Source organism: Protopterus annectens, chromosome 8.part0 (genome assembly GCF_019279795.1).
Source record: "Protopterus annectens isolate FY-2018-M chromosome 8.part0, PAN1.0, whole genome shotgun sequence".
In the NCBI taxonomy this organism is placed as follows: Eukaryota; Metazoa; Chordata; order Ceratodontiformes; family Protopteridae; genus Protopterus; species Protopterus annectens.
In genome coordinates this window covers 333,826,758-333,845,965 of record NC_056741.1, presented here as the reverse complement: position 1 = coordinate 333,845,965, position 19,208 = coordinate 333,826,758, and the positions used below count along the sequence as shown (strand labels likewise).

Sequence of the window (19,208 nt, the reverse complement as noted above, 5' to 3'; positions counted from 1 at the left end):
ACATTGACCCACTGTGATAGGTGAGTATGTCCTTTTGACAGTGTAGTGACCATGTTAATTTTATGCAGCTGAGTGGTTGTGTAAATGTCTTACTACAAGCATTTCTAGGGACAGCACATGGCTAAATAGCATATGCCTCTCCTCCAGAATGCCTCATTAGTATCTAGCATTGCAGTGCAGTGCTGCATGTCTGAACAGGTTATGGTGAAGTGTACACCTCATGTACACCTCCCAATAACCTTTCTGAATTTGGTCCACAGTTTTTTTTTAACAATTTTCATTCACTCCAATATTACATTAATTGCTCAAGTTCTTCCTGCTCTTAAATTTCACTGAACCTGCTGAATATTATTTTACTGGTATTTTTCCCAGACAGTCCATTTATTTCTGTGTAATTTGCTCATTCCTCTTTCTAAAGATCTCACCTCCAGTTCTCTTATGTCCTTTACAAAACTTAGTACACAAGTTACTAAACAACAGTAGATGGCAACAGCTTTAATCACAAGTTAAACATGAGATGCTATGTGGTGTTTAAATGCCATTTCAAAACGTGTAAAACCTATTTTTTAAACCCGCAGGAAGAATCACAACAGTTTAAACAAAGGTGAATAAAATCGTGACTAACCCAATAAGAACTTCAGTTGAAGGGTTTTTTTTTCAAGCAAAGGTTGTTCTACATATTAATAGTCAAGGAATGCAAAATTGTTATCCGTAACAATCCCCAGGTCTCAGTATGAACCAAAGTAAGGTAGAACATTTCTTTGGCTACTAGACAAAGGAAGCAATGGTAAGTGATCATGACTTTCATTAAAAACTTTTGTCTTGATATGACTGCAAACTATGTACACAAGAATCATTACTGACATACATACATACATAATGTTACTGAACCATTCTTTTTTTGAAACTATGGATGTGGGATGACAGCCAAACTTTTTTATTAGAACAGACATCTTCCAGTAATTTTCAAAAAATCAAAGTGACAGAGAGGAATGAAAGCCTCAGACATGCTTTTACTGGAAAATAACTTAAACCACACAACTGCTGAATTTTTTATTCAGTTCAACTTACCCTGCGATGTTGGTAGTTGAGACACTTTTAGACAAAGACAAGGGGGTCCTGGGTTTTCGAGAACTCAGGAAACCTTGCCGAAAACTTTCTGATGGGTAAATAGCTGAACTAGGCCTCTCCCTTATACTCCCTATAAAGAAAAAAACACATCTCAGTTGACATACTGTACAGCACAACAGGCTAGTAGCACACATTTTTGGCATCTCTCAATAAATTGACACCATCTCAGACCTTATCACTGGTGCAATCAAACCAGTAACAAAGCCGTGTGCTGTCTCTTAAATACATCACTACTACAGCAGACAATGATTTAGCAGTGCAAAGCAAAATTCTTTAAGGCTTAACTCTTATTTGAAGTGATACACAACATATTATAAGATGGTTAATAGAAGGCCAATTCACATGCAGAACAATGAAAGTCTTTTGTTGAAAACGTTTGTGTACATTTCATTGCCATGTACACACAGATTATAGGGGAGATCCCAGTTACTTCACAGCAGCTTCTTCTAAAAGAAGTTTGTTGATGTTGTAGTGCAGAAGAATAGGACTTTGGGGGGGGGGGGCACAGTTACTTATTTCCAACCTCCATCTGAAGGTGTTACTGTCACCTGTGCTGCTTAGGTAAGAGCAAGGCTTATCATGCCATTTATATCTCCAAGCAGATGCTGTCCCAGCTGAGGGTCTAGAGCTACGACAAAAAGGTTGTGAAAACATTTCCAAGCATTGATCAAGGTATGTAATATGCAATATATAGCAGCATAGCAGCTGAGGTCATCATGACGCTACTTCAGAGCAAATCATTTTCAGGAAACATTTTGCTGAGCACTGCCATGAAACTTGACATGGTTTTTAGAAAGCATCACAGTGTTACTCCAGTGACTACCAATTTTGGCAAGGGACACACACACAAGTGTAAATGGACACTACATCAAGGGAGTTGTACCCTACCTTTTCCAGCATGCACACAATGAAAATGACGGCAGCAATATGGAAAATCAAGTTTTGGGGGAGGATATGGTTACACTAGTCAGAAGTAAGTACTGAGCTTGCAGTCCAGGGGACCACTGAGGAGCCTAGTTCAAATTCCCAGCTGCCACTAAGCACTGTCTGATTAAGTGACTTGCTCAAGGTCACAGAGTACACAAGTGAGGGCTGAGGGAATGAATCCCTATACCATGGGAACTACACTTCACCGCCTTAAAAGTCTGGGCCAACTGCCAGACTTAGCCTGAGCATTATAAACAAGAACCACTGCATGCAACAATGAAGAAGCATTTGGTGATGAAGGTGATGGGATCTGGAACTGATCTGGTTACAACTGCATCTAAAGGAAATCCAAATAAAACAATGATACACTGTTAAAACTCAGAAGTACCTCACTCCCAAACCTCTTAAAATATCTTATGCTTCCTACTGATGCCTACATACATCCCATTACTAGCACCCAATTACAAATTTAGGTGAACAGTCTTTCATTAACATCACTTATCTTGGAATCATTAACTCACCTTTACTTCTTAGTGCAACTGTTTGTAGAGCTGAAGTACTTTTCACCAGAGCTATTTTCTGTTGCTGTAGAAAAAGCACAACACAGAACAAAGGAATTATTTTTGTACAGTGTAATACAGTTAAGCAATCACCAGAACAGAAGAAAACCAAACACCACAATTCAACACAGTAGAATACAATACAGTACATCCATCATAGCACAAGAAAGAATATAATGATTAGCAAAAAACATCCCAAAAAAGTTTTAAACTGTGCAAAATCGCTACATGAGCTGAGTGACGGTATGAGGTACAAAGCCAAAGAGGATGACAGCACAACAAACAGGACATACGGTGATCTAATACAAAGACCACAGTGGAATGTTACTCTGGCTACACAACAGGCATAGAAAAGATTTATTTACTTATTTATTTATTACCATTTGTTGACTTAAAAGTCCAACTGGGCAAAGGCTAGGGCAGAAAGGTTCCATATTTGCATATTAAAATATACAGAAACGATTAAACACATAGCATGGAATTACAATTTTGACAATTCAACAATGGGTTTGAGAAACAAAAAAGTTCAAAATATTGTACAAAGCATAATAGCAAAAAGAATGAAATAATGGCATACATAGCATAGAGACAAAGACACAAGAAACAGTACTGACACATTGGTTATAAACATGGAAGAAGACGGATGAACACACATACATTTATTATGATTAGTATCTTAAGAAGAGGATGCTGGGTTGCATGGTTACAGGTGGTGACTTTATTCAAGTACAGAGCAGTGGCATAACCAAAAGGTGGACATTTGTAACTACATGATGAGAAGGAATCCTGAGTGACCTGTTGAAGGCTGGAAATGGTAGGAGAGCAGATGAGGGTAGTGTCAATTGCATACTGCATTAAGCTGGCATGCACAGTTGTGGTGAGCAGATGCATGGTGAAGAGAAAGGAACAAATTGAATGAGAGGAGCTGAATGGATAGAGTGAGTGTTGAGATAATTGAATGGAAGCGTGCTACAAAGAAGTGAAGGTTATTGGTTGAGTTTGAGTAGGTGGGAGGAGATGGATAAGTTAAATGCAGAGTAGGTGGGGTGATTGGGAATTGCGGGTAAAGTAGGGAATGTTGGTTGATGAAACAGACTGTTTCTGCACTACTCTCCTACCTCATAGCAGATGGCCTTATGTCCCTGGAAGGGCATTAATTCCCAGTGTGGGAGGGTGGCCTAATGGTTAAGGTGTTTGCCTTACAAATGCAGGGTTTGAGTCTCACAAGGGATAATTGGCTAGGCTTAAAATGGCTCGCAAGAGAAGTTAGCTTAGTACTAACCTATGAACCTATGAGCCTAGAGGCCATTACTGTGCTTAGGGAATGGACTATATGTTAAATTGTTTTGCATTTCTTTTTATTATTACTACTATATATATTTTTTGCATAATCCTGTCTAAATGGTTCCTCTGCCTAATGTTTTAAACTTGGTGTAGCACATATAATTGCTGTCGGAGAAAGTGGTTTTCATCTAAAATATAAGTTAGTATGTTTTTAATGTTATATACATATTCAGCAGCACAGACAGACAAGACACACACACACACTTACAAATACCCAGTAGCCACAGCTACTTTGTGAATACACCTCAGATACTTCACTGTAATCAAATGAATGAAAAAAAAAATCACAGAATGCAAGGCATTGCAACTCTCTATGTCTTAGTGTCCCTGATTTTGCACACAGTTAATGTCTATCCACTATACCATATTTGACTTGTTGGCAAATTTCTGAGGATTAAAATCAATCCACAATGCCAGACATTAGAGTTACATATTTCTTATTGTTTAGCCAACGTGTGCAGCAGTTGAAGCTGTTGTACTCAAAATAAGTTGGTATGCGCTATCTCTTTCTCTCTCTAGTTTACACTCTCAATCTTTCTCTCTCAACACTCGCTTGCACAGATGCACACACATACACATTTCTTTACTACGTCTTTTTTTAATTTAAAGCTCGCTAACTAGCAATGTTGCATTTAACAAGCATAAAAAATGGAGGCTGGTTGTTTTCTTTCTGTCCAAGCTTTACAGTACCTTAACATGGTGCCATGAAGTGGCAGACTCAAGTTTTCAGCAGGCATTATCCTGACATTAACGCCTTGCTGGAGAACGTCCATTCTCCAATTAGGGTGAATATGTACAGTTTATCCACTCTTTAAAGTCAAATATTTAGAGGGGATTGTGCACTAATATTAAAAGACATAGTTTTACCAAAAGACTAGTTAATCATATAACACTGATGCGTTACTTCAATGAAAGAGCTGTTGGTACAATAATGACACATATGAGAAAATATTATACAGCAAAGTAGTGTTATTAGTTGAGATGGGGCAATAGCTGACAGAATAAAAGGCAACATAAATGATAACATTCAGAGCAAAACACTTTATTCACATTAAAGCTAGTAAACAATACATTTAGGTAGCAGGCATGCATCTCCATGAGGTATGATGTGGATTGGAATGAAACAGTGCATATAATTCATGGTAAATGTGTCTCTCAGCATGACAGTGGGAATAAGAGAGGGATTAAAATGAATGGATGAGAGAATGGACATTAAGAATGGGTAATAATCATAAAAATTAAGTTAGGAACTCGGATAACTTCAGTGCAATTGCTGATGGCAGAAAATACCACCTTAGTGCATTTTTAAAGAACGGGTAAATGGAGCAGTGTCTGACAACAGACAGAAGGGTGCTTCACAGACAAATACCACCTTAGTGCAATTTTAACTAATGGGTAAATGGAGCAGTGTCTGACAACAGAGGGAAGGGTGTTTCATAGCCTTGGTGAGGAGAACATATAACCTCTGTTACAGAAAAATTTAGGCATTCAAGGGATGATCAGTATGAGTATATCTGGAAACCTTAAGTTTATGATAGGGTTACAAGGATCAAGTTGGTTTGAAGGACGTCAACATAGATGGCACTGGAACCAGGAAGGAGGAGGAGGAATGGTGCTGGTGTTGGCAGATCATTCCTTGAGCCCTGGTGGGCTAGGGCTTGGAAAAAGCACATAATTAAAAAGTGTGGGTTGTTCTAAGGAGACAGGGCAGCTCCAGGATTAAGAGCTGCAATATCCTCATACACCATGCCTCACTGCCCACTCATCTTACAAAAGTAGTGTCTGCAGGGTAGGGCCTAATTAAAAACCCAGTAAACTGCAGTGACAGCTCCTTGCTGGCTCCGCTCCACTTTCAGCACCTCATGGTTCTATCCTTAGAACCTACACATAGGAAATGGGGCCCCTCTGTGTATGAACTGTTCTGGAAGGGAGACCATGCTGGTGTGGGTCACAATAGGGAGGTTGCTAGGGTTTGAGGATCACAGAGGGTTATAATTAGTGAACTGGCAGTGGAAGAGCCTGATGTCTGCTGCAACAAGCAAAAATAAGCAAAAAGTAACTAAAGTATATAATATCACTGCGACAAAGAAAATGTCTGCCCCATTTCTATAAAGAGTTTGAATTACTTAATGTCTTATATCAACACAATTTTCAAGTTTACTGCTTTAGATCAAATCTTTTGGCTTGTTATAATATCTTCAACTCAATTTCACATGAAGTCTGGTTGATTATATTACGTTACTGCTAGCATAAAAATGCATGTACTGAGTATCTATATTTATGGGGACACGACAAGATGAAATATTCAGGAGTATGCATTAAAAAGGCTTCTGTTATGGCAGCTAAGGATATGTGGGAAGAGACTAAACAAAAGATAATATAAAAACTGAGAATCTGGAAGCTCTTGTATGTTTCTCTGGATATTGAGATACAAGCAGTGAAAATATGTTTAGCCCCTTTAGTTTGATATACAGGTTAGACATATTTTATTAACTAAAGGAGATGTTGTGGACAATAATTAATAAAAAGTTGAAGGAATTTATCTGGGAGGGAAAGGGGGGGCATGTGTTAGTGGGATATGTTGAGCCTTCCAAAAGAGCAAGGTACTTTAAGATTACCTGATTTGAAGGAAATTTGGAGATAAACAATTAAAGCTCATATACATAACACAAGCAAAAAGTTGTACTTCAAAATATAAAGGAATGAGGATGGTAATGACAGAGCAGGGGGCGAAATTCAAGAAATAATGAGAGAGTGGTATTTTGGATGCAGATCCTTAAGGAGAGTAACAGCCATACAGAATATGATATTCATAAAGTAGAGAAAGTATTCTGAAAACTAAGCCAACACAAGAATGGAGAATGGAGATTTTGCTGATAGGGATGACTGCAAGTAGGGGTACAGAGAATAGGCAAGAGGGGACTGGGATTTACTGGAGAAAAATGTCAAAGGAATATTGCAAGCAACTAGACAGGGAAACATTTGGGCGGTAGACAAGAGACTGCCTTCCCTAACAGGGAGTGATATAGTACAGCCAAAGAGAAAGCGTTAGGGGAATCCAAAATGAAAGAGCCGCACTGGTAGAGTTTTAGTTGGAACTTAGAACAGGAGCTGCTGTTAAAAAAGGGATAATTAGTAGGTCATATAAAACACTGCAAAATAACTATAAGACTCAAGTCAACGAGGTTAGAAAACACTGAGAAGAGAGATTGGATAAGCAATTCACCAGAAAATAATGGGAGGACACAGGGCTCAGAAGTATGCAAGAAAGTCGAGAAGGTTTAGCATTTTTTGCTTATTCGTGTTTGCACTGATATTTTTATACATCAAGCAGACTCTAAATAATTTTTACTCAGGTAGATGGCAAATGTTGGATGTGTGATGGGGAAGAAAGAGATAACGGGGAACACATGTTTTGGGAGTATAATGAGTTGGCGGATTTTAAAAATTCCTTGCAGAGTACTCTACAGAAATACTGAGTAAACAAATGGGTACAATTAAAGAAATTATTACTTTGGGCCGGGACACAGGATCTGAATTGCCTAGACATACTAAGGGCCTTGTTACGTTTAATTTTAGTGATGGACAAAAAACAGTTACTAGAAAATGAAAATCAAAGTCTAAACCAGCTATATTTGAGGTGTTGAATATTGTAATAGAGATAAAGGAACTGGAAGTGGGATATTTAGAAAAGGAAGATGCAAATTACATAGAAATAAATAGAAACTGTTGGAACAATACATGCAAAATAATGTTCTAGAGGAGGACTGAGGTTTAAGAGAAGGTAGGAAATGATCAACTTGATTAATGTTGGACTGACGATACTTATAAAAGCCAACACAAGTGAAGTATAGTGTAAGTGAATTGAAACATACATTGAATTGAAACATATTATTATGGTTTGTTTTCTTTTACATTTCTTTATTTATTTAACATTTGTCGACTGGGAAAGTCCGACTACGACAGAGCCTATTTTCAGCAGAGTCCCGGAGAAAAGTGCTCCAGAAGCATGTCTTTATAATGTGGGAGGTAACCGGAGTACCTGGAGGAAACCCATGCAAATGCAGGGAGAACATGCAGACTCTGCACAGAAGGCACCCCAGCCGAGAATCGAACCGGAGAACCTCTTGCTGTGAGGCGACAACGTTAACCGCTACACCACTGTGTTGCCATATTAATGTCTGTTTGCCTATGTCGTAAGCGATAATTTAATAAAGGTGTTAAAAATGCATACATTGAACCTGTTAAACTCATGCATTATTTCTTCAAAGCAGCGATTGTTACAGAAGTTACAAGCAACGTGTTGTGTTCATTTTGGTGTGGGTCATGGCCAAAAGAGGATCACAGGACCAGCCTATGCAGCTGGTCCTGTGATTCAATGGCATAAAGTGCCTTTAACATCAGAAAGGCCAGTAACACCATTCTGTGGTATCATTACAAATACTGCAGATATAAGAAGATTTTTTTTTTTTTTTTACAGAGGGAAAAACTTGAAGAGAGGCAGCAGGGAGTGGTGCATTATGGGATGTGGAATAGTTGGCAGTTTGGGAAGATTTTACTTGTCAAGAAGTTCTGACAGCAGGAACATCAGTTCTGTAGGTTTACTGCAGAAGAACGTTTTCACCATAAGAACTAAACTGTAACTGAAACACTGGGAATCAGAGCAGCTGTCCCAGTGAAAACAGGTTTGAAGCATTGCTCTTCACAGTGAGGTATTATATTTATAATTTAGTTTGTTTTCTGTGATGTGAAGAAATAAGTGATTTTACAATGCCATAAAAATCAGAACTATTATTTCTTTCACTTTCTTTATAAAGCAGGTAGGGTGGTCATATATGATGTTTTTACATATGCCTGGCTTAGGAAAAAACATCAAAAGAAATTAACTCACAATGCCTAGCCAACATTTTTTAAGACTTCCAGAGAGAAATGTGGCAACAGTAGTTAAGTATGTCCTTATTACACATACTAAAAGGAACCACCAAAGACATTGTCAGGAAGAATATGGTGAACTCCTCCACAACAAATAGCTTATTCCCAGTCAAAGACATGACATGTACGCTGCATTTCGGATCTCAGCCAGCAGACTGATTACAATACATGAGTCTAGCCATAGACTTGTGCAGATGGTTAAACACAGTAAAGGCAGGAATAGAAAATCCCCCATTTTCAGTCTCGGTCATCTGGGAAATATGGAGTGAGTCAGAGAAGAGTTCTGCCCAAAGGGCTTACATAGCCTTCTTTCAAGTGTAACTTCCCTTTAGTAGTCATATCTATTTTATACTGTACTCTATACACAATGAAGATAGCATCCTGTCCTTTCTCTTTACATATACCAGGTACCTTTTATTAAGGAATCTACAGTGCTCACTTAAGGATTGATGAAGAATAAATCTACAGATCAAGTTATGCACTCTAGAGGAAAGACTCACATTTAAATGCTTCATGTTTCAGGAGTGGTTCAAATATTTATCACATGTACTACTATACTGTTGAGAGATGGGGACACATACCAGGCATTACTGTCTGCTGAAGTTACTGTAAAAGCCTGCAACTATCAGCAACATATGGAGTCAATGATGACCTCAGAAGAATTCATAAAGGCATACAGGTAAAGCAAAATATCTGGTGCTGCATTCCGGAAACTTCCCTGAACACATTTAATTACCTGTATGCTCAAGTGCATACCTTTGGCAGCTATATAAAGCCTTGTACGAAAAAAAAAAAAAAACATTTTTTTTTAAAACCTATATATGGCATTTAATCTAGTTGTTAGATTACTTTCTCAGACACTTATGAGTATTCAGGTAAAGCCTATACACAGTACTCAAGTGAAGGCTATGGCAATCTCTGTGAAGTGCTCACCTCCTTAAATGTAAGGCTACACCTACAGCCATGGTTTAGAATTATAGGAATTCCATTACCTGCTTCTTAGTTTTGTATCTTACTGGGGCACGGAAACTTCCTATATGGACTGTAGAACATATTCATGCAAAGGAGGAAGTAGACATCACTTTGCAGGAGCAATGCCCAAGAAACTTTTACCTATAGCTAAGCAACAGTTTTAGGCAAATAACACAGCCAACCAAGGCTGCATGACTTGTGGAAAATAATTTTTTCATAATATTCACTGGAATTTCAAGGCAATTAAGTCCTGGGGCAAATTACGCCTTACCAGTACCTTCCCCTCAGGTTGTATCCTCTTCTCTCGAGGAGGGTTAGGCCAATCAATCCCCAAGGTAAATTTTTGTGGGCATCCATCTAGTCATCCAAGTTCCATTTGAAGGATGACAGCATACTACACTGCTTAATCCTCAGTCTGCTCCAGAGGTAAGGGAAGCAACATTTTATTTATCTGCTGGTGACGATTTAGATCCCTTTTTCTAGTATTACCGGAACTATTAAACTTGCACAGATTTAGCAGATACCAAACAACAGGGTCTCTAATGACAGGGCAGGTTAAGTCACAGCTCTATCCTCAGCAGTGTATAAGACACTGAATAAAGTCACGGTCCTTCCCTCTTCTCTTGGATAATGAATTTGCAATCAGATCAGTCACCAAGTCTGAATGCATTTGTCCATTTAAAACCTGCACTAAAAGGGAAAGCTCTTCAGCACTCAAAATGACATAATTAAAAGGGTGTGTATGCTGCTGCTATGGTTGCTAAATGCATCTAAGTGAGTGAACACTAGGAAATGAAGGTATTTAAGAGGAAGTTTCACTGGCAAACATTTAGGATTTGAAAAAGGTATTATACCGAAAGCGCTTATCCGGTTTATGAGCCAGTGTGTTTATTTTATTTTATATTATCATCGTATATTTTATTAAAGTTTTCAAGTTTCAAGTGTTTTTAAGTGGAATTGGTGGCAGAACCATTTGTTTTTGGAGTTTTATATTTTGCTGTGCTTTGCCTTTGGTGACACTACTTACTTCTTCTCCAAGAGAAGGTAGCTCAGGGTCTTTAGGCTCAAGAACTTCTTAGGCACCTCTGAGGTCCTATTAGTCATCTGATATGTGCACTAATATACATCCAGAAGGCTTAATTAGTGCTGGATATAAGGGAATGATGGCGTTACCTTGGCAATTAGCTGCACTGTTGTCATGTGATGATTTAAATGAGAGGGAATTATTAACCCATGTTTCAAGGTCTCCAAGTACATTTCTATTTTGTAATGGGGTACTGTCTATACTGTATGTTGATGGGAGGGGTCGTCTACCAAATGTGACAATAGTGCACTTTTTTTTGCATTTAATTTGAGCCCATTTTCGGTACACCAGGTATTGTGTTTATGACTGTGAATTTTTGATGAAAGGTTTGGGTATCAGAGGGGGACTTGACAGTAACACCCAGTTTGCAGTTATCTGCAAACTCAGTTAGCCAGAGATCCTGGCTCCTGGTGTAGAGATCAGAAAACTACATTTTAAAAAGAAGGGCCACAACACTGAGCCATGGGGTCACCACTGGTTACTTTTTTATTTTCTGATGAGGCACCTAATACTTGCACTGTCTGAGTTACTTGTCATAAGTAATAATACCAGAAGTAGCAGCAGAAGCAAATTACTACTTTTGTTAAAAGGAATAACACTAGAAGCATTTTTTCCTAATAAAGCTACCATGAGGTGTAGGTGAACAGCAAACCATTGCCTTTATTATAGATAAAATGGTCAAAGATGGGGTGTATTTTTATCTGCTTTATTAAACATGACTACACCATAAAAATATAAGGAACCTCACCTTGCTATTATGCTCATATGATAATTACTATGACAAAAGATACTCAAAAACCTGCATCCAATAGCTTCCACTCATTTTGTGGCCTTACTAACTGGGAAGGTTCATAGGTAAGTACTACGCTATCGGCCCTAGGACCCATACAAGCCTAGCCAAAAAATGTACCCTGGCTTTCGCCACCCAAGAAAATTATTTTCCTGTGCCCCTGTCGAGCAGAGCCACAGAAGTGATCCCCGGGGTGAATTTCCCATTTTCCATCCAATCATCAAGATTTTTCTTGAAGAGTGCTAATGAGGAGCTCTGTTTGACATAGATAGGTAGTCTGTTCCAGAGTATGGGAAGTCTCTGGGACAGGAATCTATCCCTCCAGCATGTTCTGTTTATTGTGGTGACAAGGTTTAGGTCCCTAGAGCATGTAGCTCGGAGGGATTGGGATTTCTTTAAGTGGAGCATGTCCAACAGCTCTGGGTTTGACATAGCTTTGTATGTTAGGCAGAGATCGCCCCTGAGTAGGCGATATGCGATTGAGTAAAGCTGTAGCTTTTTGAGACGGTCTGCATAGGGCATCTGTTTGAGGCCAGTAATTGTCTTTGTGAGGTATTTCTGTGGTCTTTCCAGTGTTGTTTCAACTGACAACCAATGGGAAATAATCAAACTGCCCAAGCAGCTGCAACACCCAGTGCCTAGAACTTTAGGCATTCAGGGAACAGCCAGTGTGGAGTGGTTTGTAGACTGTCTTGGTCAAACTGGAACAAGAATGAAATCTTACTCTGTCAAACAATCAGAAGTAAGGGATGGAATGCTATTATGCTGTAGAAAAACAGGACACTGACTTTCCTGTCCTCTGTACTGTATCACCACTTCCAAACATCACGGCAACAAAACAAACAATTTAAACAACCAAAGGAAACAGAGAGAGAAACAGCAAACACAACAATCAACTTTGAAAGCTAAATTATGTTTCACTATTACCAAGTAAAATAAAACAATTAATGTAACAAAAAATCTATGGCAGTATTTTTTTTTTTTTTATTTATCCTATTTTTCTTGAAGCTAAAAGCAAAGGGGGCAGAAAGGAAGTACTTGGGTCCCTTTCCATCTAAATCACTTCCACAATCCATGCACACTCTTGTCCACTGCTGCTTTCAAGCAAGCTATATTATTATTAAAACATAGAAGAAGGCAACTCAGATAAAGGTAGTGATTATAACTTTGAGTTATTATGTAGATGAGTATAAGAGCCTTTTTTAAATGAAACTTAAAAAGGATGCACTTCTGATAAATGACAAGGTTCTTTCTGAAGAAATGGTGGCTGAGTATTGTTGCATATGAAACCAACCGGAGATGAAGATGGATACGGGAACTGGTATTGATACATAAATGACAATAACAACAGGAAGTAGTAAGGTAAATTAAGAGGACAAAGGCAGTGTCTGACTCACCTTTTGTTTCACTTTGGTGCAGTTAGGCAGGACATCCTTGCAACGGTTGTGAATGGTAACATTGCAGGCTGTAAGAAAAACAAACATATGGCTGTTAAGAGACATGATGGCTGCTAAGAGCTTCAAATACAAAATATATACCTCTAAAAATATGACTATTTCACACCCGTCAGAAGAGTGCCCAGGCAACACTGAAGCTAAACATGAATGTCCTTAATGAATGCTATCAGTGCTTAATGTATAACTTAGACATACTCATAAAACCGGGAATCTACAAGCTATAACAAAACACGTGTCTTTAGTCATAAGATCGGAATAACTGCCGACTGTCATACTATCAGTAATCAAACCCACGTGAATAATAATTCAGCCTACAACGATGCCTGCACAAATGTGTTTCAGCAGTGTCATATGCCAAGTAAACTATCCTACCCTGTACTATCCCAAACTAACTAACCCAGAACTAAATGCACTGCACAGCATAACATAACAGCAGTACCTCGGTATACATTCATATGTCCTGTGGTAAAGACTGTAAAAATCCTACAACGGGTAATGTACCACCCAAACCTATGGTAAACCAACATCTTAACTGAATTTTCCTCACAGTACTGCTGGTCTGGATCCTTCCCACAATGTTACCACCTAAAATCATCCCACGGTTATACACCTAAAGATATTATACCATTAACAAGTCAACACATTTTCATTTTAGAAAAGTTACCTGCTTATGGCTGGCATAGAGTGACAGACAATTGTAACAGTATGTAACATAATCTTGTCTTCTAAAACACTTCTACCACACCACTCCACCACTGTTTGATAACAGGATATTTTGCACTCTCTGCTCTCCTCGCACAGGCATCTGTACCTTTTTATCATGGTGACGGCCCTTTTCACTATATAAGGACAATCTTGCCCTTTCCTCCTTCACTTCTTGCTGCTTGTCAGACTACATCTTAAACACTTCTGCATGCTAACTGCTTTTTTAGTCTAACCTTGTGCTGTTTCGATGGTTGCTTGGAGCATTACAGGCAATGCTTACTCTTTATAAAGAACTTTTTCTCTAAGGGTAACAATCATCCTAACAAATACTTCCAAATATGAGTAAGTACATTTACTGAACTGGATAATTACAATCTGATTGTTAACAGCATTCTCTGTCACCCATTCTATCCCTGACAAAACCTACCAGGAGGATGCAGATATGTTGCTTGAATTTAGAACACAGCAATCAGCAGACAAGTTCCTAATTATTTCTTAAGGAACTTAAATTCCCCAGCTTTTAAATGGCATCATAAAAACAATAAGTATAGTACACAGCTAGAGGAAATATTTATTTATTTAACATTTGTTTATCGGAAAAGTACAACTTGGAATGGGCCAGTTTACAGTGGAGGCCCAGGGAGAAACGCTCCAGATGCATGTCTTTGTAAAAATACCCTTGATATATGTTTGGCAACTTTATCCCTACCTGTGACATTGGGATGCCCGCTCTCAGTGATAAAAATGATCACTGATGCCTTTTCTAACCTCCAATTTTATGACCTGTTGCCCAGTCTTTAACCAATCTACTAAGGTAATTAAAATACGAATTAAACTGCTATTTCTAATAACATACAAAAATGAAAAAATAGGTTGTATTCTTAAAGAAGGATGACTAAAAATTCCCATCAAGCCCTACAAGGCTGACTCAAAAGGATTCCAGAAGTAAACCTGTGCACCAGTCCACTACTCACCAAAATCATTGTGACCCTAACTACCTATTTACTCTGCATAATGCAAATCCAAACATTCAAATGAACTGCAGTATATATCCGCCGTGTACTGTAAGAGATGCTGCTGGCTTTATGAAAGTTTCTAATCAATGCTGCAGATACAGTGATTAAGCATAGCATGTCTCACAAAGTGGGACATATTCTGAACAAAGACTGGGCAGTACAGTTACGGGCCACAGTAATAAATTAAGACAGAAGCACACCTCTCAATTGTCCTTGATTTTCAGAGATGTCTGTGTTATCTCTGTTCCTGCTAAATTTTGATTTTGTGAAGTAACACTGATAGTTACTTTAAACAAAGTGGCAGAAGTTACATTAAAGACTTCTTATTCCTGACAAAATATATGTTAATACAAACTGCATTATTGTATCAACCTTCTCAGTGAATATGCAGTACACTATGAAAATGGGACCATACTTTGTAGAGTATGGAGTTATCAGAGGAGAAGGCTGACTGAGAATGAGGGGGGTTGGGAAGAGCAGTACTTAGCCAGATACACAACTGTGCTACATTATGCAGCTATTCCCTACAATGATGCAGACCACTGCACACTTCTAGCGGTCTGTGGACATGCGCTAACCAGGTCAGCTATCAGAGTCAGATGCACTGTAGTGGTTGACCATATTGGAGTGCTTTATGCATCTATGCATACGTATATACATATGGATATATACATATCTGTATATGTGCGTGTGTGTTTGCACACACTCGAGCAAGAAACCCAGCACTTTTCATATACTGAGGGGTCTGACTTCTGTTTATACAGGGATTTATTTATTTATCTATTCCTTGTTGACCAGGTTAGTCCCACTAGGCTAGTATCCTCTTTTTAGGGGAGACTTGAGAGGGGGTAGTTTTACAGATAGGGGAAATTTGACCAGGGATTAGGGAGCTTCCCCCACTCTTTTTGATAGATGTTGTAGGATCTTTAAAATCCACATGAGCTATCACCAACTAAACCAAATGGGGCCTTGGTTTAATGTCTTATCCGAAGGATGGCACACTCAGGAGTGCAGTACCCTCCCTTATGCTGCACTGCAGTGTCAGCAATTGATGCACCTGGTGTGGGAATAGAAACCACAGCCTTTGACATCAAAGGCAAGTGTGCTACCTGTTGCTCCACCTACACTGGATCTGGAAGGGTGTGCCATGTTACAAGCATATCCTCAAACAACCTCAGATATTTACGTAGCTTGTACCTCTGCAGACTTAGGGATATAACTTCCCACACTTAAGGACCCTCTTTACTACAGAGGCGACTTGTCCCACACTTCCCCAGATGGGAATGTTATATAGCATGCCTAGATTTACAGGTGTGCACTGGTAACTTTTATATCCTGTGTAAACTGCAGCAGCACACTGATTCTGTTTCTTGAAATTAGGTGCAAGGACTATGGCCAAACACACAGGCTCAGTTGCTACTTCAAACTGCATACAGCATGAGAAAGCCCTCTTTTGGAGTTACACTCCTTTATCTGGATCACAAAGAAAAGACTCTGTGTCAAAGGACTGTAAACAGTTTTGGAATGTGGTCAACACTGTGGCCATGGCTGTTTAAGTACAATGATTGCCTACAGACCATGTATATGCAACTTTACTTATACAGTAACTGAAACAGCAGCAAATAGCATAACTTATATATATATATATTTTTTTTTTTTTCCCTTTGGTTTAAGGAAGTAAGACACACCAAGCAAAAGTGCCTTTTTAGTGGTGTGACCTAATACTGCAGAGCTGCTATAAGTGACTTTTCAAAGTCAGTGTGAAAACTGAGACTTGAACAAATAACACTCTAGGCTATTGGATAGAGTTAGCAATGGATTCTCTCCGTCCTCAGTGATGGCACATAAATGAATCAATATGCTCAGGTGGGACTCGTACCCACAATCACCAGCTCATTAGAATCTCATTTTAAATCCTGAATATCAGCTATCACTTTCTCAATGACCTATGCAACAAACTACCATGGGTTAAAAAGGGCAGCGTGGCAATGCATTTCTCAGGCACTGTATATAATAGAACATTCAAACTTCACTTCTTAAGATCTAAGCTCCAGTCATGCTAATACGGGTATTAACAACATGCTAACTCCAAGTTCAGAATTCTATTTTAATGTCATTCCACAAGGAAAATAGCACACCCACCTACTACTGTAACAGACTGCACACTTTGCATAAGTTTGACTTTGGTACATAAGCCAGCTGCACATTGCATTCTTTTTTTCCTGAATTGGTCAGTATCAGACAGAGACTTGTTTATTCTTCTTTTTCTGGATCAAGTGGCACGCTCCATCAGCAATGCCTGTATGAACTTTGTCAGCTCAGCAATGCAATATGTGGCCTCAGATGAAATGCTTTGAAGAAAACAGCACTGGTTCTCAAGAGCTGCGTTATTCTTGGAATGAAAACTCACTTCCCCTCTCAAACATAAAAATAGAGAGGAAACCAAAAACCTTGCGTTCATATAACACCAGAAAACGGTAATCTTCTGCTTCAAAAAACAAAACTGATGTAATCCTTACTTTAGAATTAACAACTACTGCCAGTACAGGTCATCAGAGCAGCTTCTGTTTCCTTTTCTGGGTTCAAAAACAACAAACAATAATATCAAGAGAAGACACATTCTCTTGCGGTGGAAAACCTTCAACTGATGTAAAATAAAGTGATGGAGACTAAATGGGTGTCATATATTGTACACCAAGAACTTATAGCAACTTGTTTTCTTACATCTTAATATACTGCATGCATAAAAAGAGACTTGCTATTGCTTTCAAGTTTAAAATTAATAAAATGAAACCTAAGTCACTACTTGTCGAATGCTGCCTGCCACCCAAATGAGAGATAACAGAATGTTTTCTGGGAGGGAAAGGACGTCACCAACATACTATGAGATACCCTCCCAAGCTCAGAAATGTCTTTGTGAAAAAATGTAAAATAATATACAAAAATCTAAATTATGCTGTAATTGCTGCATGCCTGATCTTGGGAGGGGCTTGGTTGGATGACAGCCATATGCTGCTTTACCAAACCACAACTGAACTATGCAGTGGAGTGTCACAGGTAATAGTAGTGAAACAAGGAACTCAGTGGTGGCAGGGACATGGCAAGCATGAAGAAGTGGTTAAACAGGCTGCAGAATGCAGAAAGAACGATACATAAAAGTGGAACTAGTTACCTGTGACTAGTGACCCTTATCTGAAGGAGAAGAAAATGCCTGAAGCCAACTTACATAACAGATAAGTATTCATGCTTAATAAATGCTCACCACAGTTAAACATACTAACTTATTTCTTTTTTTTCCTCAACACATTTGAATGAATTCTATAGTATTTATACATAACATCTTAAATAACTATGTACACTATTTACATTAGCCCGACACTATCTTCTTCTTCTTTCAGCTTTTTCCCGGTTAAGAGTCACCACAGTGGATCACCTGTCTGCTTATGATTGGCAGTGGAGTTTTTTATAGTGTCGAGTTGCCAGCCCGGCACACACTCACACTTAGGACCAATTTAGAGTATCCATTCCACCTACAGCATGACTTTGGGATATGGGAGGAAACCGGCGCACCTGGAGGAAACTCACGTGATCACAGGGAGGACATGCAGACTCTGCACAGAAGGCACCCCAGCCGAGGACTGAACCAGAGAACCTCTTGCTGTAAGGCGGCAATGCTAACCACTGCACCACCGATAGCCTGACACTATAACAGATCTTAATGTATACAGTTACTTTATAAGTATGTCCAATCCATTATCAGAGTGTCTGATCAATTATTGTATAGTGTCAATGAACGATAAGACTTTTCCCCAAGGGTTGTTGATAAATGGCTTTGGATAAATTCTTAGTTCTTTAATTTTAATTTCCAATAATGCTGTGGTCTTCAGTAGGCTGTAGAAGTCTTCCAAAGTTGGTATTGTGTTTGCCTTCCATCTTCTTGTTATACACTTCCTTGAAATTGCAAGTATAGTTCACACTAGATGCATGTTTGACCTATTCAAATGAGGACCTTCGTTCACATTTAATAATATAAGAGCTTTAGTTAAATAAAATGATTCATTAAATAAAGCTTGTAGAAAGTTATTAATACCATTCCAAAATGGCTTAATTTAAACACAATAAAAATGTGGTTCCAATCTGCATTGTGTACTTGCTCACATCTCCAACATAGTCCTTTTATGGAAAAACTAATTTTACTGATTCTGTCTGGGGTTAAGAATGCTCTGTGCAAGCATTTCCAATTAAAAACTTTCCAGTATTGTGTAAATGATGTATATTTTATTGATAATA

The 19,208-nt window shown here is 38.6% G+C and overlaps 1 protein-coding gene across 4 annotated transcripts in view; it reads right to left on the bottom strand.

Annotated features, from left to right (window-relative positions):
* ARHGEF2 (Rho/Rac guanine nucleotide exchange factor 2) overlaps positions 1-19,208 on the bottom strand; it is a 924,267-nt gene that overhangs the window by 223,675 nt on the left and 681,384 nt on the right. For all 4 annotated transcript variants that reach the window (XM_044079827.1, XM_044079829.1, XM_044079828.1 and 1 more), the window contains 3 exons: positions 13,138-13,205; positions 2,580-2,643; positions 1,072-1,201 (listed from right to left, as the gene is read on the bottom strand). In XM_044079827.1, coding sequence (XP_043935762.1) covers positions 1,072-1,201; positions 2,580-2,643; positions 13,138-13,205 — 262 coding nt within the window. The remainder of the gene's footprint in view (positions 1-1,071; positions 1,202-2,579; positions 2,644-13,137; positions 13,206-19,208) is intronic.